This window comes from Pelodiscus sinensis, chromosome 2 (assembly GCF_052426305.1).
Source record: "Pelodiscus sinensis isolate ZL-2025 chromosome 2, ASM5242630v1, whole genome shotgun sequence".
Taxonomy (NCBI): Eukaryota; Metazoa; Chordata; order Testudines; family Trionychidae; genus Pelodiscus; species Pelodiscus sinensis.
The window spans coordinates 120,979,024-121,006,877 of record NC_143053.1 but is presented as its reverse complement, the minus strand read 5'-3'; the positions used below and the strand labels follow the sequence as shown (position 1 = coordinate 121,006,877).

Sequence of the window (27,854 nt, the reverse complement as noted above, 5' to 3'; positions counted from 1 at the left end):
ATGTCTCAGATATTGAAGCCTTCCAATACTTTGAAGGCCCCAACATGCAGAGAGTCCTTCAGCTGTGATCTGTGCCCAATGCTACAGAGGAAGGCGAAAAACCTCCAGGGCCTCTGCCAATCTACCCTGGAGGAAAATTCCTTCCTGACCCCAAATATGGCGATCAGCTAAACCCTGAGCATGTGGGCAAGACTCACCAGCCAGACACCCAGAAAGTTCCCTATAGCAACTCCTATCATCCCTCCATTGACCTATTTCCAACTGGAAATGAATGGTCAATTAGTTACCAAGATCATGTTATTTCATCCAACCATCCCCTTATCATAGAATCAGAACTGGAAGAGACCTCAGAAGGTCGTCAAGTCCAGCCCTCCGCTCTAGGCAGGACCAATCCCATCTAAATCAACCCGGCCAGGGCTTTGTCAAGCCGAGACTTAAACACCTCTAGGGATGGAGACTCCACTACTTCCCTAGGTAACCCATTCCAATGCTTCACTACCCTCCTAGTAAAATAGTTTTTCCTAATATCCAATCTGGACCTCTCCCACCACAACTTGAGACCATTGCTCCTTGTTCTGCCATCTGTCACTACTGAGAACAGCCTCTCTCCATCCTCTTTGGAACCTCCCTTCAGGAAGTTGAAGGCTGCTATCAAGTCCCCCCTCACTCTTCGCTTCTGCAGACTAAACAGACCCAAGTCCCTCAGCCTCTCCTCGTAGGTCATATGCTCCAGACCCCTAATCATTTTGGTTGCCCTCCGCTGGACCCTCTCCAATGCGTCCGCATCCTTTTTGTAGTGGGGGGCCCAGAACTGGACACAGTACTCCAGATGTGGCCTCACCAAAGCCGAATAAAGGGGAATAATGACATCTCTGGATCTGCTGGCAATGCTCCTCTTAATGCATCCTAATATGCCATTAGCCTTCTTGGCTACAAGGGCACACTGTTGACTCATATCTAGCTTCTCATCCACTGTAACCCCCAGGTCCTTTTCTGCAGAACTACTACTTAACTGGTTGGTCCCCAGCCTGTAACTATGCTTGGGATTCTTCCGTCCCAAGTGCAGGACTCTACACTTGTCTTTGTTGAATCTCATGAGATTTCTAGTGGCCCAATCCTCCAATTTGTCCAAGTCACTCTGGACCCTATCTCTGCCCTTAAGCGTATCTACCTCTCCCCCTAGCTTAGTGTCATCTGCATAATAGGCACATCCCTGACAGTAAACTCCTGCCGGGGGAAGTAAGTGCCCACCTCCAGCCTGCAAAACAGGCCGGAGTTCCGGAGGATGCTGGAGTCATGTGCCCTGCCAGACCAGCCTGCATAAATGTCCAGGAAGCAGCCACGGTGGTCCACGAGGGCCTGGAGTACGATTGAGCAGTACCCCTTCCTGTTCATAAAATGGGCCACTCAATGCTCTGGGGCCCAGATGGGGATGTGGGTTACATCCAGGGCTCCCCCGCAGTTGGGGAACCCGAGGGCAGCAAAGCCGGCCACCGTAGTGTCCACGTCGTGGAGGCAGATGACTCTCGGGAGCAGGACATCGTTGATGGCATGGACGACCTGCAGAAGGGTGCAGAGAAACACAGGGAAACACATCACATAAGGCAGGGTGAGTATGTGCTCCCTTAGGCCCCCACCCCACCAGCAGGCCTGTGCAAGGGAGGGACGGCCCAAACCCCTGGGTGACCCAGCCTGGAGTCTTGGCTGCCCCTGGGCATAGAGTGCAGCACCCTCTCCCCACCCCGCTGCCCCTGGGACTTACCTCCATCACGACACCGACGGTGGATCTGCCCAACCCGAACTGGTGTGCCTCTGATCGGTAGCTGTCCGGGGTGCCCAGCTTCCAGACTGCGATGGTGACCCTCTTGTTGACGGGGATGGGTGCCCGCAGCCAAGTGGTTCTCTGGAGTGCAGGGGTGAGCCAGGCACACAGCTCCAGGAACATCCGCTTTCGCATGCGGAAGTTCCGGAGCCATTGCTGGTTGTCCCGTTGCCACAGGACCAGGCGGCACCACCAGTCCATACTAGTGTCCAGTCTCCCCAGTGGCCTCTCTACGCTGGGGTGGGGATGCCACAGGGATGCCATGGCCTCTGTGGTGAGGGAATCCAAAGCGACCTGTGCCTCCAGGTCCTGGAACAGAAAGGCAGCAGCCTGGAGCACCAGCTGCAGGCACTCCAAAATGGCCGGAAGGGGCCAGAGCAGGCACATGGCTACCCCTGGCTCCATGGCAGACAAAACAAGCAAGATGAAAAAAAAACCAGGCAATGTAGATGCGCTTTGCGCAAAAGCGCATCGTTGTTACGATAACTCCAGGACCAATCTAGATGCTCTTTTGCACTAAAAGGCAAAAGACAGAGAGCAACCACCAAAACTGCTACGGCTGTCAGTCCCTGCAAGAGGTCCTATAGCACGCAGCAGGAGAGAAATGGCTGTCCGAGGAGATCCCTTTAAGCACATGTCTCAAAGGAGCTCCAGACCCCGCCCCCGGAAAGGGCTGGTGCCCTTTTGCCCTTTTCAAAATGGTTCCGGGCTTCTGCTTTTGCGCAAAAGCGTCTTGCTAATGTAGATGCGCTTTTGCGCAAAAGCGCATCGTTGTTACGATAACTCTGGGACCAATCTAGATGCTCTTTTGCGGAAATACTTTTAATGGAAAACCTTTTCCATTAAAAGTATTTCCGCAAAATCATACCAGTCTAGACGTAGCCTTGGTGTGTGACACCAATTTAGAGTAGTAGAGAGCAGCACTCTGTGTTGTAAGGGACTCTACCACATCCCTGCACTCTCACCCCATTCACGGGCAGCCCCCTCCTGCACATAGAACCTCTCATTTTCAGTCCCACTTCAGAGCCTAAGTGACTACACAAAATCTAGTAGCCCCAGGCCTCCAGAAGAGTTAATGTGACCCTGCCTGCCACTGTGTTTGTATGTGACAATAGCCCTGCTGCACTCAGATATCACTAGCTGCAAGAATAACCCCTAGATTACATGAGCATTAAGACACAATTTAGGGTATGTCCACACTACAGAGTTTTGTTGGAAAAATGGCCTTTTTTCCAACAAAACTTGAGGAACGTCCACACTGCAATTGCATTGTTGCAAAGAAAATCGAAAGAACAGAGGGGTTTTTCCGGTGTTGGTAATCCTCATTCTACGAGGAAGAAGCCTTTTTGCGAAAGAGCTCTTTCGCAAAAAGGCATGTGTGGACAGGGAAGAGGGAGTTCTTTTGGAAGAAGAAGAAAGAGGAAAAAGCACAGCCATGCCCTGATGGCCATTCCATCCATAGCAATCACAGCTTACATGTGAGAGAGCATCCATTCAGTCTGGACGTTCTCTTTCGGAAGAAGCTTTTTCGGAAGATCTCTTCTGAAATAAGCTTCTTCCGAAAAAAGCCTGCAGCCTAGTCGTAGCCTTAAGAGTATTCCTGAGATTGCTCTATATTGCTTTGGAGCTGAGCAGGTCCATCAGATTTGGAGGAGGATTATAGACACCTTTGCATCCCTTCAGTCCTGAATAATGTGGAGCTCAGGTAGACATAACAACTTAAGAGCTGCCATACTGGATCAGACTAAGGTCCATCTTGTCCAGTATCCTCTCTCCAATAGTGGCCCATTCCAAAGATCCAGGGGATATGAAGAACAGGGAAATTATGAAATAATCCACCCGGTCTTCTGCTTCTGGCAGTCAGAGTTTATAGTTGTGCCAAGCATAGAGCTGCATCCCTGACCATCCTGGCTAATAGCCATTGATGGATCTTTCCTCCATGAGCTTATCTAATTCTTTCTGAACCCATTATACTTCTAGCCATCACAGTATCCCATGGCCATGAGTTCCACAAGGTAGTTGTGTACTGTATAAAAAATTACTTCTTGTTTGTATTTAATCTATTGCCTATTAATTTCATCAGGTGACATCTGTTTTTTTGTATAGTGTAAAAAAATAAACAACACTTTTCTATTAACTTTTTTCCACGCCATTCCTGACTTCTGTCACATTCCTCTTGGCTGTGTCTAGACCGGCAAGTTTTTCCACAAAAGCAACTGCTTTTGCGGAAAAACTTGCCAGCTGTCTACACTGGCTGCTTGAATTTCCGCAAGAACACTGACGATCTCATGTAAGAAATCAGTGCTTCTTGCAGAAATACTATGCTGCTCCCGTTCGGGCAAAAATCCTTTTGCACAAAAGGGCCAGTGTAGATAGCTCAGATTTGTTTTGCGCAAAAAAGCCCCGATCGTGAAAATGGCGATTGGGGCTTTTTGCGCAAAAGCGCGTCTAGATTGGCACAGACTCTTTTCCACAAAAAGTGCTTTTGCGGAAAAGCATCCGTGCCAATCTAAACGCTCTTTTCTGCAAATGCTTTTAACAGAAAACTTTTCCGTTAAAAGCATTTACGGAAAATCATGCCAGTCTAGACGTAGCCCTTTAGTTCTAAGCTGGATAGGCCTGATCTTTTTAGTCTCTCCTCATATGGAAGCTGTTCCACATCCTTGATCATCCTTGTTGCACTTCTCTGAACCTTTTCCAGTTCCACTATTTCCACTGTGAGATGGGCACAACCAGGACTGGACATAGTATTCAAGGTGTGGGTGCATCATGCATTTATATAAACGCATCATGGTATTTTCTATTTTACTTTGTTTCCCTTTCCTAATAGGTTCTAACAGTCTGTTCGCCTTTCTAACTGCTGCTACACAATAAGTGGAAGTTTTCAGAAATGAACTATCCATGTGACTCCAAGATCTTTCTTTTGTGCAATAGTGTGACAGGGTGGCCCTGCCCCGCACTCAAGCCCAGGGAAACCACCTGGCACAGGGGGCAGAGAGGGCCCCATGCACGCAGCCCTACTGGGCATGCTCCCAGGGAAGCCCAGATACAAAAAGCTGCAGGCCTGCTCAGAAGGGGCAGACCACGGTCAGAGCTGGGGCTAGTGCCCACCCGCCCAGGGCGCCGACCGACCCACCAGAGAGGGAGTCGCCAGGCCTGCTGAACGCGCCGCTGCCAGGCCCAAGCCGGGCTTGACCCCAACAGCGGAGCCGCCGGCCGACCCCCCGCGACCCAGGCACTGGACCGGCCACCGCAAACCCCGACGCCGACCGGGGAAGTGCTGCTACAGCCACCCGACTCGCGCCAGCAGGTGGGGCCGCGACGGGCCGGGGGCCGGGGGTAGGAAGTGACCCAGGGCAGGGAGCTGGGAAAGCCCCTGAGGGCTCGGGGTGCATTGTGGGGAGGAACCCCCGCGAGCCAGTGGTGGGAGCCACCCGCCGCTGATAGGGCCCTGGGTCGGGGCCCAGTGGAGAGGGAGGGCCCGGGCCCCCCACCCCTCCTGCCCTGCACCCCGGCGAGTGGGGGCTCGGCTAAAGGACTAGGCCGCAGGGCCTGGGTACTAAGGACTAGGCCGGGAGGCCGTATTCCCCTAATAAAGGGGCATTGCACTTTGGGACTAGGCCCGAGTGGTCTGAAATATGCCTGGAGGGGGGCGGCGACCCCGAACGAGAGGGGCGCCCCCGACAAATAGTTAATTTAGAACTTATATTGATATATGTATCGTTTGGATTATATTTTCCAATTTCATTACTTTATATTTGAATTTCAATTTAGAATTTCATCTCCCATTTTGTTGCCCAGTCACTCGGTTTTGTGAGATCCCTCAGTAACATCTCACAGTCAGCTTTTTTTACTTAATTACCTTGGACAATTTTGTATTGCCTAAAAACTTTGCCACTTCCCTGTTCCTTTTCCAGATCATTAAGGAATAAATTGAACAACACAAGTCCCAATACTGATTCTTGCAATCTCACTCTTTACCTCTCTCTGTTCTTATCCTTTATTTCCTATCTGATTATTGGCCCCTGTTTCCAAAGATGAAAGGCTTTTATAATAACTCACTGCTCTATCTTGGCACTCCTCCCGCCACACACCAATTATTACTATTAGCTGTCAGACACACTTTCTATGAGCTGCACAATAAATTATCTGGATTAAGGCAGATTTAGATTTAGTGGGGCGCTGGGTACAGCTTCATTTTTGGGGGCCTCCTTGGGGGACACTGCAAAAAAAAGTCTTATCTTCCCCCACCCCATTTTTCATTCTGTTTTTCTTCCTCCTTCTCCTATAAGTAATAGGAAGTAAATGAAAATAAAGTGAGGTATCTTGATTGGGGCAGGAGATTGGGGTCCAGGAGGAGCTACAGGGGTCAGGCTCTGGGGGATAATTTGGGTGCTGGGAGCAGGCTCTGGGCTGGGGCAGAGGATTGGGGTGTAGGACACAGAAAAGCAGCATTTACCTCAGGAGGGCATACCCCTCTAGTAGTCCTAGGTGAGGGGCAGGGAGTCTCTGCATGCTGCTGCTCACAGGTGCCACCCCCACAGCTCTCACTGGCCACAGTTCCTTGCCAATGGGAATTGCTGAGTTAACCCTCAGGGTGCTGGTAATGCATGGAGACACCCTACAGGAAGCAGGGGCATGCCAGCCACTTCTGGGAGTGGTATGGTACAGAGGGAGGGAGGCAGAGCAAGCAGGGAGCCATCTTAGCCCTGCTGTTGGCATGTCTCTGTGATCCTTTTGTGGGGAGGGGAAGTGGGTCTCAGTATGCCACCCAGCATGGGGGCGGTGATCCCCCCTGTCAGGGGCACACAGAAACTTGCCAGAGTGGCAAGAAGCCACACATCATAGCATGCAGGCTGCCTGTCTCCTTGAGCCCTGAGCTCCCCCTGTCCTTTGGGGTCCCATGATACTTCATGATGTGTTTAATATTAAATCTGCTCCTGTGTCTGGTGCATATCTACTTTGCTAGGTTAAGTGAGCTAAATCCTGGTCCTGCTCTAAACAAACAAAAGTATTGTGGTTTTCTTCATTGGGATTAACATTTTGTTTTCAGTGGGTATATGTTAACCTTTCTTTTCTGATTTACTTTAAGGACTATCAGATTTTTTTAAAGATTAGAGAGACTCCTTGTCTGGATGGAAGCTAGAACCATTGTCACTGAATGAGTCACATTTATAATTGCCTCTTGTGGTGTTATTGACAGTTCAGCAGTAAACTTTCATTTTCCCATCTTGTTTTCTTTTACATTTTCCTGCTGTGTCTGAGTTTCACTTTCATTTCAGGGTTGGTCTCTGAAACATTTAAGTTTCATTTCTGTTTACTTTCTTTATGCCTGTGCCCTCCCATTTTGTTCCTGCTCTTCTCCCTGAGCCACAGAATATTTTCATATTCACCTTCTTAGATTGACTTTCAATCTCCTTCATGCTATTTCATTTTCTTTTTCTCTTCCTTTCCCTCTTTCTCAAACTTGGTTTCTCTTTGGTTTTTCTGCTTTTCCTTAAGTGCTACATTTTAAAACAGTACAAAATTACAAAACTCAGTTTGGGATACTGATAAACTAAGAACAGCTGGGATAATCAATGGAATGTAAGCATGTTTAAAGTTAAGCATATTGGAGTTTTGTCCTGAATAGGGATGGATTTAAGCATGTGCTTAAGTGCTTCCCTAAATCAGGGTATGTCTACACTACCCCGCTAGTTCAAACTAGCGGGGTAATGTAGGCATACCGCACTTGCAAATGAAGCCCGGGATTTGAATTTCCCGGGCTTCATTTGCATAAACCGGGTGCCGCCATTTTTAAATCCCAGCTAGTTCAAACCCCATTCCACGAGGAGTACAGCTAGTTCGGATTAGAAGCCTAATCCGAACTAGCTACTCCGTGCCGCGTGTAGCCGCGCGGCACGGGGTTCGAACTAGCCGGGATTTAAAAATGGCGGCACCCGGCTTATGCAAATGAAGCCCGGGAAATTCAAATCCCGGGCTTCATTTGCAAGTGCGGTATGCCTACATTACCCCGCTAGTTCGAACTAGCGGGGTAGTGTAGACATACCCTCAGGGACTAATTGATGTGCTGTCCACATCATCGACTCAGACTCATCACAGAAAAGGCTCATGATGACATTCTAAAAATAATTTGGAAATCAAACCTTGGCTGGAGCTCAGGTTCTGAAACCCGTCCCCTCTCTCTAGGCTTCAGTGCTCAACTCACAGCTTCAAAGCTGCTGTCTACACTCCTACTTTTGGAGCACTAGGACAAGCCCCACTAGTAAAACTCTGTCAACCTGGGCTAGGAGGTTCATTGCTACAAGCTGGTAAACATACCCTAAATTACTAATCATTTCCAACCGTCCAGCACACCATGTATATATGCAGCTTACCATATAGTAGTAGATTTATTAATTAGTCCCTTTTAGATCAATCCTCCACCCTCACCCAAAAAGGAAAAAAAAGTGTTTTACTGCTTTTACTATCTAATGTTTAACTGTTTGGAATCGTCATGTATCAGGTTTATATCGTATATTAGTATTTATTAAAGTATCCAAGACTCATGTCTATAGTTAAGTATTTATTTGTATAATTTATATAAATGTGGGCCTGATCTAGCAGTTTTCACTCAAGCAAAACCTTCACTGAAGTTATTAGGCTATGAGTTCAGGTCCTGCTTTTGCATTATTATTCCTAATTTGGTACATAAGCCTACTTATTCTCTGTGATTTTTTTTTTTAAATCAGCACACTGAAAATAAGACACCTCAAATGTAAGCACTACATTGTATATAAATGATCAAAGCAGCCTAAATTTTCAAGTGATCTAATAAAATTCCAGAACAATGATTTCACAATGACAACATAAGGAAATTACCATAATGTAATGGTACCTGGATTGACTAAAAAATATGTTATTGAGCCAGGTCTCTGTGTTTGGCCAAACTTTTATTAGTGTAGAGTCTGAGAGAGCAAGGGACAAAAGCACCCATATATCACTTTAAACCATAACAGGTCATACTGAAGTATACTGGTCATTTCCACTTCTTTGCTACATCCCTTACATCAGGAAGAGCTGCCAGGATGGCTGCCACAGAGTCGCTGATACCAGCTCTTTGCCACTGGAGTGTTCCCCTTTATAATGGGAATTCTTCAACTGACCATCTAGGTCAGGGTGGCCAACCTGTGGCTCCAGAGCCACATGTGGCTCTTCAGACATTAATATTCAGCTCCTTACATACGTACCAAATCCAGGGCTGGACCTACAGGTGCCAACTTTCCACTGGGGTGGAGGGTGCTCACTGTTCAGCCCCCAGCTCCATCCTTGACTATACACAATATAAAAGTTTGATTTTTTTTTTTATAAAGTGAAATGACTATTTGCAGAGTAAATATAATAGAGATACAATGGCTTATAACTAACGCTCAGCTATAAACTCTGGCAAATCTGAATGATGTTTATAAAATTACTATAATGTGCATGACATTTACTTAGGTGTTTAATAAACAGTCTCTTTCATTATTGCAGGATTAGCTTCCCTAAGGATAAATAGAGCTTTTTAGTATTAGCAGTCTATACTTAGTAATTATAAGCAGTTTGACGTGGTTTTGCATCCTTCTCATTAAAATATATTTTATTCATCACTATGTTGTTTTTCAAGTCATGGATTTAATTCCATTCTCACTTATACCAGTTTAACATAAATATGTGGAAACAGAAGCAGGAGCCATGATATGTTTTAGACCAGGGTTTCTGAACCCATGGGCTAAGAGGGAATCCAAAACTGGATCATCAAAATGTTTCAGAAGGTCACATGGCAGCTCCTTTTCCACAGTCTCTGTTCCAGGCACTATAACTGCTGCACTCAAGCTTGGACAAGCAGTCATGATGACAGGAATCTGGGTAAACCAAATTTAAGAGAGGTACTGCTAGGCAATGAGCCAGGTCACAAATCCTCCCACACAAATTTGATCCAGTCAGGGGAGTAGGGCTATACCTGAGCAGTGCTGCAACCCTATAAGTTGCAATGCTTGGATCTGAGAGCCAACCCAGCCTCACAGCTCTGAAGTTTCCTCTCTATGGCTATGTCTAGACTGCAAGCCTCTTTCGAAAGAGCCTCTTTCGAAAGAGAGCGTCTAGACTGCACGCGGAACTTTCGAAAGAGCAAGCCGCTTTTTCGAAAGAAAGCACCCAGTGAGTCTGGATGCTCTCTTTCGAAGAAGCCCTATTTACATTCAAGAACGCCTTCTTTCGAAAGAAGCACTTTCGAAAGAAGGCGTTCTTCCTCGTGAAATGAGGTTTACCGCCATCGAAAGAAAAGCCGCGTTCTTTCGATTTAATTTCGAAAGAACGCGGCTGCAGTCTAGACGCAGGTGAAGTTTTTTCGGAAAAAGGCTACTTTTCCCGAAAAAACCCCTGAGTCTGGACACAGCCTATGGTGAATGTCACACAGGACCCAAACCACCCTAGAGCAGGACAAGTGGGGCAGCAGGAAGGGAATTTCACCTCCATGCCCGGAATTCACCTCAGCAAGCCACCCATTCTGTCTGGGTGGGGGAGGCAAAACCAAAAAATTGTGAGGGGCATGTGATACTATATTTCCTCCTCTATGTTGCCTTTGGAAAGACATGCACAGATGGTCGCTCACCCCATGTACTAAAAAGCCTAGTTACTGAATTGCAACAGACCATAAACATTTAAAAATTATTCCTTAGCCCAAAAAAGGTTGAGAATCACTATTTTAGACAACTCGGATCACTGTCTGATCTTATATTAGAACACTGAATTATTATATTTGGGAACAACATATGTGAACAATACACTGGTCTTATTTTAGTCTGATTTTTCCATGTTTATTTAAGGCATATACTCCAGTTATTTTTACCATGATTTTTGTATGTAATGTCAAGAACTCAGCAGGATTTTAATAAAACAATTAGGCATTTTAATATTAGCTTTAAGTACATTAACTATGATATATTTATAAAGGATATAAACAATTATGCTTCTGAACCTAGAACTGTTCTGCTATCTGTATAAATAGGGGTTCGGCCTTCTGAGAGATTAATTCCCCCCTTATTCAGCCTTGTTATCTATAACTGCCATTAGGAATTGCATGTTTTTCCCCATTTCAACAAAGAGGTGATTGTATTATACTCAACCCAGATATAAGATATACAGACAGTCCCCGAGTTACGCGGATCCGACTTATGTCGGATCCGCAGTTACGAACGGGACTTTTCTCGCCCCGGAGGACGGGAGCGGCGGGACGCCCAGATGAGCCGCGGTCTCGCCGCCCGCGTCCTCCGGGGCGAGAAAAGCTGCTCCCCGTCTCCCTGGTCTGCTGGTCAGACCAGGGAGACGCGGAGCAAAGCCGCGGAGGACGCCCGCAGCGGGACAGCCCAGGCGCGCCATGGCTGTCCCGCTGCGGGCGTCCTCCGAGGCTTTGCTCCCCATCTCCCTGGTCTGCTGGTCTGGGCTGTCCCGCTGTTCTTAAGTTGAATCTGTATGTAAGTCGGAACTGGCGTCCAGATACAGCCGCTGCTGAAACTGATCAGTTTCAACAGCGGCTGAATCTGGATGCCAGTTCTGACTTGCATACAGATTCAACTTAAGAACCCCAGGCGTCCCTAAGTCAGCTGCTGCTGAAACTGATCAGCGGCTGATTCCAGGAAGCCGGGGGCAGAGCAACTCTGCCTCGGGCTTCCTGTAGTCAGCGCTGGTCAGTTTCAGCAGCGGCTGACTTGGGGACGCCTGGGGCAGAGCAGCTGGGGTGCTGCCGGGTTGGTCCAGTAGCGCCGAGGAGCGGCGCTGCGGGACCAACCCAGCAGCGCCCCAGCTGCTCTACCCCAGGCGTCGTGGGCAGAAAAGCCTGGTCAGCGGCGCGTCTGGGCTGTCCCGCTGCAGGCGTCCTCCGCGGCTTTGCTCCGCATCTCCCTGGTCTGCTGGGGGCGGGGGGCGCAGCTAGTACCCTCTGCCCCCCCAGGAGACCAGGCTTTTCTGCCCACGACGCCTGGGGTAGAGCAGCTGGGGCGCTGCTGGGTTGGTCCCGCAGCGCCGCTCCTCGGCGCAACTGGACCAACCCGGCAGCACCCCAGCTGCTCTGCCCCAGGCGTCCCCAAGTCAGCCGCTGCTGAAACTGACCAGCGCTGACTACAGGAAGCCTGAGGCAGAGTTGCTCTGCCCCCGGCTTCTTGGAATCAGCCGCTGATCAGTTTCAGCAGCAGCTGACTTGGGGACGCCTGGGGTTCTTAAGTTGAATCTGTATGTAAATCAGAACTGGCATCCAGATTCAGCCGCTGTTGAAACTGATCAGTTTCAGCAGCAGCTGAATCTGGACGCCAGTTCCGACTTACATACAGATTCAACTTAAGAACAAACCTACAAGTCCCTATCTTGTACTTAACCCAGGGACTGCCTGTATATAAAACACTGCTACAGAGTCTTTCAAACAAGTATATCATAGAGTTTTAAAATAAATGATTATGCTTCAATTAACTAATGTCTCTGAGCAGAAGTTGTGTATTGAAGAATCACAAAGCTACTCCTTGGATTTCTTTAACAAATAGTCAACTTTCATTTAAAAAAAGAAGTGTTTTACAAGGCATGCTGAAGATCAAACAGCAGTTTAACCAGCTTCCTAAAAACTATTTTCCTCAGCAGCTTTCAAGCTGTGCTGCTCTGTCTGTAGAGTGATTAATTTAACATGGGTGCACACTAGAATATTAGTTGTATGAATTCATTATTTCCTTGTCTGTTTTCTGGAGCTTCTACCAATAGGAGTACCTGAGACAATCATAATCATTCACCAGCGCAGTATGCGGGAGTTTGTGTCCTTCATTCCTTGTATCCATTGAAGGGGTGCGTGATCCGTCACCAAGGTGAATTTTGCGCCTAAAAGAAAATAACGTAAAGAGTCAAAGGCCCACTTGAGGGCCAGGGCTTCTTTTTCGATGGTGGCGAAGCTCTTTTCTCGGGGAAATAGCTTACGGCTTAAGTACAAAACAGGGTGTTCGACCCCCTCCTCCTCCTGGGCCAGTACCGCCCCCAGCCCCAAATCCGAGGCGTCGGTCTGTAAGATAAACGGTTTAGTGAAATCGGGCTGTATCAGTACTGGTGCGTGAGTGAGCTCATGTTTCAGCTTCCTAAAGGCGTTGTCACATTGTTCTGTCCATCTTACCCGATGGCCTTGCTGCTTGCCCGTGAGGTCCGTGAGGGGTTACGCTATCGTTGCAAAGTTGGCCACAAATCGCCGATAGTATCCTGCGAGCCCTAGAAACTGGTGGACCTGTTTTTTCGCCGTTGGGGGGGGGGGTAGTCCTGCACCGCCTGAATTTTGCTAAGCAAAGATTTAAGTTGGCCTCGTCCTACGGTGTACCCCAGGTAGGAGACCTCCCTCTCTCCGAAATGACACTTTTTGGGATTGGCTGTCAACTTCGCTCGTCTAAGTGCTTCTAGTACGGCCGCGATATGTTCCAGGTGTTGCTCCCAGGATCTGCTAAAGATAACAATATCGTCTATATATGCCGCCGCGTATTCCTGGTGGGCACGTAATATGTGGTCCATCAGTCTTTGAAAAGTGGCGGCTGCCCCGTGTAAGCCGAAGGGCATGTTTATAAACTGGTATAGTCCAAATGGCGTGGCGAAGGCCGTTTTACTTTGGGCCCCGGGAGACAGGGGGATTTGCCAGTACCCCTTAGTTAAGTCTATCGTGGAAAGGTATTGGGCCTTCCCCACTCGGTTTAGCAGCTCGTCTACGCGAGGCATGGGATATGCGTCAAACTGGGAGATGGCAATTACCTTTCAAAAGTCTATGCAGAACCTAGTGGTTCCGTCTGATTTTGGGACTAATACTATGGGGCTCCTCCATTCGCTGCGGGATTCCCTGATTACCCCCCAGTCTAACATTGCTTGAAGTTCCCTTTTCACAGTGTCGCATAGCTTGCGGGGTACCGGCCGTAGCTGGTCCCGCACTATCTTACCTGGTTCCATCGTTATTTTGTGTTGGATCTCCGGCGTCCGTCCGGGGCGGCTAGTCAAGATTTCCCGAAAGCGTTGTAACACCCTCTTCACCTGGTCCTGTTGGGTTGTTGAGAGTTCCTTCCCGATCTGGGCTTGCTCCATCACTACCTCTGGTTCACCCCAGGGTCCGAATTCGATGTCCGTGGGCCGCGGATCGATTAAGAGGGCCTCCCGCGGTTTCCATTCTTTTAATAAATTTATATGGTATACTTGGGTCTCCTTCCGGTTGCTATTAATCAATACTTCATAGTCCACCAGCCCCACCTGTCTTACTACGCGGAAGGGACCTTGCCACCGGGCCACTAGTTTCGAGTCCCCTTTTGGAAGCAGCAACAGGACCGGGTCACCGGGTGTGAACGATCTCACCTTGGCCTTCTGGTTGTAATGGGCTTGTTGTCGCTTCTGGGTCTTTCGCAGGTTTTCTCGGGCCCCTTTGGCAAGGTGGCGGAGGTTCTTCCGTAACTTCTCTATGTAGTGGGCTACCCCGAGGGCCAACGTCTCCTGTTCCTCCCAGCCTTCCTTCACCAGGTCCAAGATTCCCCTTGGTCGTCTCCCGTACAGTAGCTCGAACGGGGAGAAGCCCAGCGACGCCTGGGGCACTTCTCAGATTGCGAACATCAGGGCCGGCAACAGCTTATCCCTGTCTCGGGGGTCGTCCCTGATGAACTTATGCAGCATTTCCTTCAGGGTCCGGTTAAACCTTTCCACCAGTCCGTCGGTTTGCGGGTAGTAGACGGCTGTTCGTAGTTTCCATACCTGAAGGATCTTACATAATTCCGTTATTACTTTCGATGTCAGATTCGTTCCCTGGTCTGTCAACAAACAGCTCTTTAGGTAATCCCACCCGGGAGAACAGCCTCACTAGTTCTTCTGCTATTACCCCGGCAGTCGTCCGTCTTAAGGGGATAGCCTCGGGGTACCGAGTTGCGTAATCTATAATAACCAGGATGTACCTGTGTCCTCGACCCGATTTGTCTAGGGGGCCCACCAGATCTAAGGCAATACGCTCAAATGGTGTCCCCACAATCGGTAGGGGGATAAGGGGTGCGGGAGGTACCTTGGTGGCCAACGTTTGTTGGCAATGTGGGCAGGAGGCACAGTAGTTTCTTATGTCCTGATACACTCCGGGCCAGTAGAATCGCTGGAGGACCCGTTGTTATGTCTTTTTGGCTCCTAGGTGGCCGGCCCAGGTGTGATCGTGGGCTAAATCTAGCACCTTCCATCGATAGGGTTTCGGTACTAGCAACTGCCGTTTTTCTTCCGCTCCTCCCTCCCCTGGTGTGACACGAAATAAGCAGTCGTGCTGTACCTCGAACCGAGGGCTTGTATTCTTTGCTCTTCGCCCCCCCTCCCCCCGATGCTCCCTACCTGGGTCCAAGCATTCTGCAACGTGGGGTCCTCCCTCTGTACCATGACGAAGTCTCCCTCGTCCAGGTCTAGGTGGAGCGGTGGGGGTGTGATGTCCCTTGGAACTCCATCCTCCGGAGTTGCGTTTGTCACCTCCTCTCCTTGGGCTGCGATCCTGTAAACTTCTGGCCCCCCCTTCCGGGTCTCTCTCGCTCCCCCCCCCCCCCAGTCATGCAACAGGGGCCCTAGGCCAGGCCAATCCCGGCCTAGGAGGGCGGGATATGCTAGTCGGGGGGCTATGGCTACCCTCCATAAGTCCCGTCTTCGCCCATCATCGACCTCTACCGTCATTGTCTCATACGGGTGGATGTCCCCGTGGACGCATTTCATGTATACCTTGGGGCCCCGGGATTTTCGGAGTTTGAGGAGGCTGGCCCTCACCATCATCTGGCCACATCCTGAGTCTAGTACCGCTGTCACCCAGCGCCCATCCACCCTTATCTTATGTGTTATTGGTTCCCGTCCCCACCTGTCCCTTGTTACCTTCTGGTTTGGCCCCTGGCCGAAGGTGCAGTCCATAAGGGGACAGTCCTTCTTAAAGTGCCCTTCTTGCCCACACTGGAAGCAAGCGCCCCTTGCCCCCTCTTCATGTCTGGGATTCCTCTCGGGTCCAGGGGCTGGTGCCTCTGCGCCTGGGGTTCGTCCCTCTGGGTGGTTCCAGCGCGGGGCCAGGCCTCTCATCGGGGTTGGGCCCACCGAGGCTCGGCGTCCATACCCTGTTTGTGGGCGCGCTCCAGCCCTCGGCAGGAGGGGTCCTCCGGCGTGTGCTTCCTTGGGTATAGACCTGGGGCGGGGTACTTCTGATCCCTCGGCAGCCAGGAAGCGTTCCATCAGGGTGACCGCCTCATCCAGGGTTTCGGGTAAGTGTCTCCGCACCCAGCGTTGGCCTTCTGATGGCAAAACTTTCACGTATTGTTCGAGGATGACGGCCTCGGCCACTTGGATCCCGGACTTATTCTCCGGCTCGAGCCATCGCATCCCCGATTCTCTGATTCTCTGGGTCACCGCCCTGGGGCGTTCCCCCAGGTTGTACCGGGCTTCCCGGAATCATTGGCGATGTGACTCGGGGGAGACTCCTAGCTGGTCTAGAATGGTTTCTTTGACTTTATAATAGCACAGCGCCTCTCGCGCTGACATCCCCCGGTATGCGAGCTGCCTAGCTCCTGATAGGTAAGGGGCCAACGGGGTCGCCAATTGGTCCTGTGGCCATTTTGCGGTGGTCGCTACCCGTTCGAACGTGACGAGGAAGGCTTCAGGGTCATCTTTGGGCCCCAATTTTGTCAGTCGGATCGGGAGCTGCCGGCCCACCACATCTTCTTCCACTCCCATCAGTGTGGCCCCGCTGTTTCTGGCGTTGGCCCCGCTCTGTTGCTCCTGGAAATTGGCTAAGATTTGTTGCAGCGCCTGGGTTTGCTGCTGCTGCAACTGCTTTTGGTTCTCGACCAACCAGTCGAGTACCTTATTCAACTCCATCTCTGCCTGAAGGGAATTAGCAGTTTGTTGGATCAGGGAGGGGGTCCTCCCTCACCTTTTTCCTTGGGTCACTTCTGACCGTGCTCGCCCCCCTAACCAGAGATAGGGTCGTGCCCACATTCTCCACCACGTGTAACTGTTTTCTTAAAGCCCACCCCGAGTCTGGGTGGTACGCCGTCCTAAGTGGGAGCTCCGCTCCTCGTCTGGGCCTCCGGCCTTATGGAAGCACTCGCGCCGTGGGGGCGGGTCGAGCCTAGGTGTATCCCCAGGGGGACCGGGAAGGGGGCTCGGGCCCTCCCTCACTCCGAGCCCCAACCCAGGGCCCTGAGAAAGAGGACGTGCATCCCCTGTCAGTGGAGAGGGTCAAGTTTCCCCCAAACCCTCCACTCGCGGGGTTTCGCGGCCCCGCCCTGGGCCCCAACCCAGGGCCCTGAGAAAGAGGACGTGCGTCCCCTGTCAGTGGAGGGAGTCAAGTTTCCCCCAAACCCTCCACTCGCGTCAATGTTTGTACGGATTCCCCCAGCGTGGAGACAAGCTTACCCTCCGTCCGCTTCGGAGGCCTCCTGTCCGCCCGGTCTCCTTGGGGTCAAGATCCTTCCGCCGGACCTGGGACTGCCCCTGGAGTCGGACACCCTCCTCCTCCTCCCGGCCGAGGCCAGGGCCTTTTTGAATTCCCTGCTCCTTGGCGCCTTGGCCTGACGTCACCACTGCGTCCCGGCCCCCGCCCTGCTTGGCGTCTTGGCCGGCGCCTTCGCTGACGTCATCCCCAGGCGCCGGCTCGGGCCGTCCATTATCAGTCACGCCAGTGCTCGGCGCTATCGCCCCGTGCTCCGCGGCGCAAATCCCGTCATCCAATCTCCCCTCCCGGTCTCTGCCTCCCTCGTCGGGGCTTATCTCAGTGCGAGGTCGGGTGGGGGTTCCGCCTACCCCGTCACAAAGAGGAAGAGTACTAACACCAGATTCTACACAGACAAAGAACCATTGGCACCTTCGTTGGTTGGTTGGTTGACAGGTATCTCGATTCAGACCATTGGCATGAAAATTAAATTTGTGAATGAATTGTAGTTCCAACCCTTCCCTGTGTATTTGGCTTGTGGGATTGGTCTGTAACGAAACAGCAGCTTTGAAGATCTCTTAATGAGTGTCCAGGTAGATTACAGTGTTCACCAACAGGTTTCTGTATGTTCCTTTTACGGATATCTGATTTGTGTCCATTGATTCTTTCCCGTAGGGACTGTCCAGTTTGTCCAATATATATAGAAGTGGGGCATTGCTGGCATTTGATGGCATAGATCACATTACTGGATGTGCAGTTAAATGAGCCTCTGATTTGGTGGTGTATGTGCAGGGGCAGATGACAGTTTTGCAGGGCCCCGGGCAGCATAATTCTGCGGGGCCCCCCCTTTGCCACGGCGCATGCGCAGTGACGCCATGCGCATGCGCAGCGGTGCCACGGCGCATGCGCGGGGCTTTTTGAAGCGCGGGGCCTGGGGCGGCCGCCCCGTTCGCCCTGCCCTATATCCGCCCCTGTGTGTGTGGTTGGCTCCCGAGATGAATTCTCTTGTATAGATATGTGGGCAGAGTTAGGACCGGAACTGATTGCAGAGCTGGGTTCCTGGATGCTTACGATGTAGCTGTGTAGTACTGTTACCGGAAATAATTTGTTTCAGGTTGGGGGGTTGTCTGTAAGCAAGAATAGGCCTTTCCCCCCCAGGCCTCTGAAAGTGAGGGATCATTTTCCAAAATAGGTTGTAGATTGTGGATAATGTGTTGGAGGGGATTAAGGTGTGTTCTGTAGGTAATGACAAGTGGAATTGTGGTGTTTTCTCTTTTGGTTCTGTCTTGAAGTAGTTCATGTCTAGGTACTTTTTTGGCCCTGTCAATCTGTTTTTGCACTTCTCCAGGTGGGTATTTCAGTTTTAGGAATGCTCCATGAGTCTATATAGATCCTGTAGGTGTTTGTGTCTCTCTCTGTGGGATCGGAGCAAATCCAGTTATATGTTAGGGCTTGGCTGTATACAATAGATTGAGAAATGTGTCTGGGATGGAGGCTGGAGGCATGAAGTTAAGTGTAGCAGTTGGTAGATTTCTGGCATAGGGTGGTGGAAATATAATTGTACTGTAGTGTCAAGGAAGTGGATTTCTCGTGTGGACAGGTCCAGGCTGAGGTTGATGGTAAGGCAGAAGTTGTTGAAATCCTTGTGAAATTCTTCAAGAGTCTCTTTTTCGTGGGTCCATATGATGAAGATGTCATCAATGTAGCATAAGTAGAGTAAAGGTGTTAGGGGGCGAGAGCTGAGGAAACGTTTTTCAAGGTCGGCCATAAAGATGCTGGCATAATGCGTTGCCATGCGGGTGCCCTTGGCTGTGCCACTGACTTGAAGATACCAATTGTCTCTGAATCGGAAGTAGTTGTGAGTGAGGACAAAGTCACAGAGTTCTGTAATCAGGTGTGTAGTGCTGTCATTGGGGATGGTGTTCCTGATGGCCTGTAATCCGTCTTCATATGGAACATTGGTGTAAAGGGCTTCTACATCCATAGTGGCCAGGATGGTATTTTCAGGTAGATTACTGATGTTTTGAAGTTTCCTCAGGTAGTCAGTGGTGTTGCAGAGGTAGCTAGGAGTGCTGGTAGCATAGGGTCTGAGGAGGGAGTCGATATAGACAGATAATCATGTGGTGAGCGTACCTATGCTTGAGATGATGGGTGGTCCGGGATTTCCAGGTTTGTGTATCTTGAGTAGCAGATAGAAAGCTCCTGGTCGTGGATTGGGGGGGGGGGGTATTAGTATAAATTTGTTCCTGAGCAGCATCAGGGAACTTCATGAGCAGTTGTTTCAGGTTTTTTTGGTATTCTTTAATGGGATCACAGGAGAGAGGCTTATAGAATCTGGTGTTGGTGAGTTGTCTGGTTGCCTCCTGTTCATAATCTGTTCTGTTCATGATGACTACAGCACTTCCTTTGTCAGCCTCTTTGATTATGGTGTTAGGATTGCTTTCGAAGCTGTGTATAGCATTGAGTTCTACATGACTCAGGTTATATACTATATGTTTTTGTTTGCTGACAATGTCAGCTCGAGCACGTTTGTGGAAACAGTCGATGTAGTAGTCAAGCCTCTCGTGACTGTTAGTAGGGGTCCACGTAGAAGCCTTCCTCTTGTGGGACTGGTAGGGGGGGCAGCAATGTCAGTGTATTGTACATCTGTGTGTTGGAAATATTCCTTTAGGCGGAGGTGGCAAAAATAGGATTCCAGATCTCCACAGAACTGAATCATATTTGTAGGAGTAGTGGGGCAGAAGGAGAGTCCTCGAGATAGGACAGATTCCTCTGTTGGGCTCAGAGTGGTTAGATAAGTTGACAGTGTTGCTGGGTGAGTTGAAAGTATCTGGAATGAGAGATCCTAAGGCATGTAGCAGTTTGGATAATTTATTGTCCTTTTTCCTCCAAAGGGAGATAAAGTGGTCCTTGTAGGTGGTTCAATTGTAGTAAAGTCTGGAAATGATGAAGTGTGTGTGGATGCTTGGTTTTTTTATGATAGTTTCTAATGTGGAGAACTCTTCCTTGATTTTTTTTTCCTGTTTGTTGTATAGAATGCTGATAAGGTGATTCCTGAGTTTGTTTGCAAGTGTGTGGCATAATCTCTGGCTATACACCATGGCTGCATCTAGCCTGGCATGATTTTGCGGAAATACTTTTAACGGAAAAGTTTTTCTGTTAAAAGTATTTCCGCAAAAGAGCGTCTAGATTGGCACGAATGCTTTTGCGCAAAAGCATCTGTGGCCAGTATAGATGCGATTTTGCGCAAGAAAGCTCCGGCGGCCATTTTCGCCATCGGGGCTTTCTTACACAAAACATTTCCTTCCCTGTCTACACTGGCCCTCTTGCGCAAGAACACACAAATTCCCGCGCATGGGCCTGTGTGAGCACATCAAATCACGGCAGGAGCTAGGACTTGAGGCTAGGAGCGCTGTCCCCCCGAAAGGCACAGATGGGGCTCGGGCTCCTCTCCCTAGGCAGCCGGGGACAGGCTTCCCCTGGCCACGGCTGCGCATTCGTGCTCTGCTCTGTACCACACTGCGGCGGGCCGCGCTGGAGCAGCGCTGTGACCTGCCCGTCCCAGCACCAAGCGGCTGCGAGACCCCACCCGGGCGCTCTCAACCTAAACCAGGGGCTCGTTTAGGACCCAGCGGAATCAGGGAGTGGAGGTCGGAGAGAGGAGCGGGATGACGTAGGCAAAAGAGCCACCACGCTGCCCGCTGATAGGCTGAGGCGAGGCGTTCTGCTCTTCTCCCCTTTCCCCCGCCCCTCCCGGCCGTGTTCAGTCCGCGCCGGCGAGTAGCAGAGCAGCAGCGCCCGGGCCTCGCTCCGCGCACGCACTGGGGTGGCGGCGCGCGTCGGGAACCGCCAGGACCCGCCCCGGAGCCAGACACCCCCCCCCTCCTCCCCGCAGCCCGGGCAGCAGTATGAGCGGCTCCTCCGGGCGCGCCCACCGCTGAGCCCCGCCCGCCCGGGCCTCGCGGATGCTCGCGCCCCCCACGGGCTGAGGATGCTGAAGATGAAGCTGCCGCTGAAGCAGACGAACCAGCGGGCGGAGGAGGCGGCGGGGATGGGGCTGAAGGAGCCCGGCAGCCTGGACTGCCACCTCCAGCTGCAGCAGGTGCCCCGGCTGCCTGCCCGAGGCGGGACATCGGCGGGGTGCGGGCGGGAGCGGCCCAGCCAGTTGCCTGGCTTGGGGCCTGGGCCTGGGCCGCCGCCGGCTCCTGCTGCGGGCGCGGCGGCCTGCCGCACGGACAAGGAGACGGTGTACGAGTGGTTCGGGCTGGTGCTGGGCCCGGCGCAGCGGCTGGAGTTCATGGTGGGGCTGCTGGACCTGTGCAACCCGCTGGAGCTGCGTTTCCTGGGCTCCTGCCTGGAGGACTTGGCCCGCAAGGACTATCACTGCCTGCGCGATGCCGAGGCCAAGGCCAACGGGCTCAGCGACCCCGGGCAGCTGAGGGACTTCCGAGACCCGGCCGTGCGCTCCAAGCTCATCGTCTATCTGGCGCTGCTGGGCTCCGAGAACCGAGAGGCCGCCGGCCGCCTCCACTGCCTGCTGCCCCAGGTGGACTCGGTCCTGAAGAGCTTCGGGGCCCGGCTGGGGGGGGAGGAGGATGGGTCCGAGGAGGACATAGACGGGCATGGCGAAAACGGCCAGGCCTTGTCTGTTGAGAGCCTGGACTTAGGGGCTCAGGAGCAGCTGTTGCTGCTGTTCACCATGGCCTCGCTGCACCCAGCCTTTTCTTTCCACCAGCGGGTCACCCTGAGGGAGCACCTGGAGCGGCTGCGGAGCACCCTCCATGGGGACCAGGAGGAGGATGGCTTCAGCCCTGCAGCTCAGGTACCAGAACTCCCACCCCAGTTTCCAGGCAGCATCCTACCGCATGTGCTCTCTTGGGCTCCACTCTTGCTTCCTCCATCTTCTTAGCTAGTGAGGCCCACCCCCATCCCACCCCCCCATCCTCTGGCTGTTACTGTAGGAATTTCCCCTTGTGACATAATAATGCCCCCAAGGTAGTTCTGGGAGGAGAGGGAGTTCTTCTTGGTAGCTTCAGGCAGAGCTGATTACTGTCTAGAGTTTTAGGATGCAAAACATCACTAGTGCAATCTAAATTACACTTATTTGCCAAAGTTTAAATAGATAACAATATCAAAAGCTTTGGCCCACTGTTGAAAAGGGATTTCACATAGGCTTTAGTGATATATCCAGTGTGTTGTAGCAACTGAATGGCCAAATGCCAATGTACATGTAGGCAAGAGATCTTAGCTTTTTAATGGGACAGTGGGTTGTATGACAGACTCAAAGGGACTCTTGAATTGGCAGGGCTCAGGAGTATAAAGCCCTCTCTTGTTAGAGACTATGTAAGTATAGCTATACTGCCATGGCACCATAACACTAATGCACCCTATGCTGATGGAAGGGATTTTTGTCAGAGAAGCAACACCACTGTCCCAAACAGTCAGAACAGAAATAGTTTTGCCTTAACACATTTACGTTTACACTAGGGATTATGTTGGCATAATTATGTCACTGTGGATTCTGGTTTTTTCACACTCCTGAGTTAGTTATATCAACTTAACTTTTAGCTCAAGCCTAAGATTTGCCCCCAAAACACCAACATTCTGTAAGAAGGCTGAAGACCAAGTTACACTTTCATATCCCTACTGTCCATTCCTAGTGTAACTGTTTACATGGTTAACCCATGAGCCTGGACTCATTGGTTAATGTTTACAATTACATACAGGCCCCTTGTATGGTAAGCTAGCTCCTGATGTTCACCAGCTCCCAGAGAACTGCCTGCTGCGCCCCACTACTGCTCTGTATCAGAGGCAGCAGAGTGGAGGGCAGGCAGGAGCCGATATGCACGGGGAGCCAGCTTTTAAGCTGTCTCCCCACACATACTGGCTCCCAGGAGAGGCACCTGTCATCCCCCCCACCCTCCCATATGTAACTGTGTAATGGCTGAAAATTTCAGCCGTTAAATGGTTACTTAAATACATTTTAACATCCCTAGTGGATAGTGATCATTTTACTATGGGACCAAATTAAAATTTCCAAAACTAGATTTTCTGTTCCAAGTGGACAGCTTAACTTCTTAGTAACTGTTAAATAAAGTTAAATAACCTCTATTGCAGCCACAAGTGGCTCATAAGTGAGAGTGAAGTCTTTCACTTAATGACACAAGTCTTCTTTCCCTAAAAATCAGCTATAGTGAAACTCAAAATTTCACTCGGTAGCCTTAATTTATACTCAGCGTTTTTGAAATTTTTTTTTAAACTTTGAAACAATTTCTCATTTATCAGACTACCATTTTTTATGGCTCTATGGATTTTTGTCTCAAGATAGCATTCTTAAGAGCAAGGGTGGGAAACCTCAGGCCAGGTGCGGCCCTTGGCTTGCCTGGATCTGGCCTCTGAGACTCAGGGCTCCCCCCAGCATTGTGGAGCCCTCACTGGTGCTCCAGCCTCTCTCGCTGCCTCTCTGTGGGGCTGGAGCACACAATCTACTAGCCTGGTCCCCCTTAGGCTCTGGTGTGCAAAGGGAATGTAGGGAGTGTATTTCTCCTTTTTACTTTGGGGACACATCAGTGAGGGTTTGTTTGTGTTTTTCTTTCTCACTTGTGTGCAATGACTGACTGATTGTGTGTGGTGGGGGGGGGGGGCTCAGCGGTCTCTGACCCAAAAAAGCTTCTTCTCTCCCCCACCCCACCCCACCCCCCATTTGAGGAACAAAGCATATGGACTGGGTGTCTGCAACTTGTTCCATGTATAGAAATGATCTTGTTTGTTCTACAGTGAAGAACTTTCGTTAAAGTGTTTGACTACCTACAATAGTGTCAATATGCAGCTATCAAGGGGATGGGACAAGCAGTAGTTGGGTAAAAAAATCCATGGCATCCTGAACAAAAGAGAATAAGCACTTCTTTCCAAAGATACCAAGGAAAACTCTTATTGCAGTGTGTCTTGAGATACCTAAGGACCAGATGGTCATCAATTTTTTAAGATTTCATACATTTTAAGTAAACATTCAACTCTGTCTTTGAATTATTCAGTTGGCAGGTCTGCAGCAGTGAGTAGATGTTCGGATGGTAAAATCTTAATGAATTCACATAAGCTGTTCAATAAAGTTGGGAAGATGTGTGCCTTATTTTGGCAAAATCATCTGCATCAAGTTTGGCTATAACAAAGACCTGCCAGGATTCACTATGTGAGGGGAAAGGGTTCTGATAAAAAATAAATTAGCTGGGAACTTTTTTCTGTTGGGTGTGACTACTTCAACTGAAATTAGAACACAATAAGCACTTATAACTAGATGAGCGATAGTATGAGAGCCTTAACCAGACCATTAAGTTAGTTTTATTGATAAGGGTTCAAGTCCACAGCAGTGCTAAGGCATCTAAATAGGGTAACCAGATGTCCTATTTTAAAGGAGCAGTAATGTATTTAAGGCGGAGATGGGCAATATTTTTTTGCCAGGGGGCCACTTCAAAATTTCTGAAGTGGCCCCGGGCTGCTCTGGAAGGGGCTGGGCCTCAGTGGAAAGGAGTGGGGCCAGGATATTTCTGGGTTCACCACCCCCATACCATGATTAGTCTGGGGGGTAGGGGTAGTGCCTTTGCTCTCTCTTCTACCCCCCCCACCTGCCAGGCTCCTCCTAGGTTCTCATGCCTCTGGCTGGGAGGAAACTTCCCCAGGCCAATCAGGACCTGCGGGCAGGGGAGTGTGCAAAATCTCCTCCCACCCTGCCAGGAGCACATGCTGCTTTTAGGTGTCATGTGCTGCTCACAGGGTGGGGACAGAGCGGAGGACACTTTTCATGCCCCCCCTTTCCTCCTGGTCCTGATTGGCCTGAGGGCAGGGGAGCGTGGGAAGCCTTCTCCCACCATGCCAGGAGTACTTGGCACTTCCAAGCACTGTGTGCTCCTGGCAGGGTGGAGGAAACTTCATGTGCTCCATCCACCTCCAGGCCCTAATTGGTTTGGGGGCAGGGGAGTGGCAGAGCCTCTGAGGGCTGTATCCACCTGCTTGGCATGCTGGGTCTGGCCTGCAGAGGCCTTTTTGCCCACCCCTGATTTAAGGCCTCCTGCAGCTGTCCCAACTTTTTCTTAAAATGAGCAAATTGTCCAGTATTTTCTGCTTCCTCCTCCAGCAGTAGTAGAGAGGGGAAAGTGATTTCCAGCCTGTTGCCACCTGAAACCTGCAGAGTTTTGGTACTTGCTTCACCTTTTCCCTCCCCCAGTGCCCTGGATCTTGCCCCCAGGGAGCACAGAGCTGCTCCTTTTTCTAGGTATCCTTTCATAGCCGAGTCATCTCTCTGGCAAGACTTAATAGCCACAGAAGCTCCTGAGTCCTGGTGCACCATATGTGCCCATGCTGTTGCTGGTGGACAGGAGACAACTGGGTTCTGTCAGTGGCCAGCAGCAGGTTGGAGGTGCTAGTTGCCTTTTGACATGTGGGCAGGAAGGGATGAGCTTTGAAAACACATGGGCCAGGTCATCCTTTCTTCCCTTGTGGCTGGAAGCAGTTGCTATCCCTTCTCTAACACACAGCGCTGAGATCTGGTGATCTGTTCTAGTGTGCACACTAGCAGAAATCTGGGGGAACATGTGATTATTAATGCCCCTTTCCCATGTGTTGCCTTGGGAAGATGCAGAACCAGGTGAGAGAGGTCCATCCTGGGGGCCCAGCGAAATAGACGGAGGAGAGAGCTGAGCAAGAACAGGGTCAGCTGGTTGTTCATCTCTCTTTCTCTTCTCCCCCCTCCCTCCCCCCGGTGAGATAGGCGTGGGGGGGGGGGGAGGATGGAGATGTATCACCTCTCTTTGTGTGAATCCTAAACTTAAAGATAAGTTAAATAAAGAATCTTACAACACAGTATTTCCTTAAGTGGTCAGTCAAGTCAGCTTAATGTTGATATGAATGTTGTACTGTGTAGTTCTGATTGCCATTGACCTCACTTGAATATGAATAATTTTACAAGTGTTCTGTATTTAGCACAGGAAAATATGGATCCCCTATATCGATCTAAACCCTGCCTTAGGATGCCAATTCCTGCCAAATCATGTAGGTGCTTGTGTTTCTGCTACTGGACTTGTATGCTGTTCCCTCCCTCTACATGTCTCCCAGTCTATGCCCCAGACTAGTGATTTGTATGTTTGCCTGCCTGAATGGTTTGTGGGGCTTAATCCGATAGGTGTGATAGAGGCTGCATATTATGTTGGGTCCCATTCAGAATGTAGCCACTGAAGGAGGTGATATTGGTGATGCCCACCTTTATAATTTATTTTTGTGGTTAGATCACTCAGCTGGGATGCAGGAGACCCCGATTCAATTCCCCTTTCTGTTGCAAGGGGGAGAGTACTTGAACAGTGATTTCCTACCTCAAAGTCCTCTGACGTATGGGATTCTTGGGAGGGGAGCCCCCTCATGTTGAAGTAGTTTCACCATGGATAAAGAATGAATAATTAGAGCATGGGGACTGAACTCTAGATCTCCCATCTCTGAGGTAGATACTCTAATCACTAGTGTAGTTACTCTTGACTTGTGTGCTCTATATATCCATAGTAGATCCTCTGGGCCAAAGTCAGAATTCACTGTGTACGGACCCTAACTCAGCTTTGTAGATTACGGGGTTCCCATGATTTTCTTGACGCCCTAATGCTCAGCAGTTCATGTCCCTTTGTATAACAGTTCAGCTTTAGCTTAAAAGCTGTGGTTTAAAAAAGCCTTGTTAGCATAGTTAACATACTCTATTCTAAGTAAAATGGAGTGGTAACCAAATCAGGTTGGCTCACCCCTACAGTCACTTTGTATAACTTACAACAGTGGTGGACAGTCATTTTTGCAGGGGGGGGGGGCATTTAATGAATGAGTAATCTGGGGCTGGAGGCTTTAAGAACATAAGAACGGCCATACTGGATCAGACCAAAGGTCCATCTAGCCCTGTCTCCTGACAGTGGCCAATACCAGATGCCCTAGAGGGAGGGATCACAACAGGTAATTCTCATGTGATCCCTCCCCTGTCACCCACCTGCAGAGAAACAGAGGCTAGGGATACCATTCCTACCCATCCTGGCTAATAGCCGTTGATAGGCCTAACCTCCATGAATCTATCTAGCTCTTTTTTGAACCCTGTTAAAGTTCTAACCTTCACCACATCCTCTGGCAAAGGAGTTCCACAGGTTGACTGTGCACTGAGTGAAGAAAAACTTCCTTTTATTTGTTTCAAACCTGCTGCCTATTAATTTCATGTGGTGACCCCTAATCGTTTTATTGTGGGAATTAAAAGGGCTCGTGCCTCTGGCTCCTGCTCTGGTAGCATCACAGCCAGGAGCCATTTAAATAGACTCTTGTTGCCTGGAAATTTGGTGGCACAGGCAGCAGGCTATAAGTAGAAAGCAGCCAGATGCAGTCTAGATCTCTTCCCCCTCTTACCCCCTCCTCCATCTTGCCCAGGCCTGGGGTACATAGAACTAAAGCTGCAGCATCACCTTTTCCCTCCAATTTTTATAATAAATAACACTGAGCATTTCCTATGACTGGGTGGATGGATCTTGCCTATAAATGCTGTGGGCTCCCAATCAAATAACTTACAGTTAAACCAGGGGA

At 50.1% G+C, this 27,854-nt stretch overlaps 1 protein-coding gene across 4 annotated transcripts in view; it reads left to right on the top strand.

The window, feature by feature from the left end:
- Window positions 1-21,003: 21,003 nt before the first annotated feature.
- The window catches only part of ZCCHC2 (zinc finger CCHC-type containing 2), an 87,211-nt gene continuing 80,360 nt past the window's right edge, over window positions 21,004-27,854 (top strand). For 3 of the 4 annotated variants that reach the window (XM_075921379.2, XM_006122892.5, XM_075921377.2), the window contains exon 1: window positions 21,005-22,086. In XM_075921379.2, the coding sequence (XP_075777494.1) occupies window positions 21,256-22,086 (831 nt within the window). In that variant the 5' untranslated portion in view covers window positions 21,005-21,255. Of the gene's footprint in view, window positions 22,087-27,854 lie in introns of all 4 variants that reach the window. The other variant, XM_075921380.2, reaches the window with a different exon arrangement.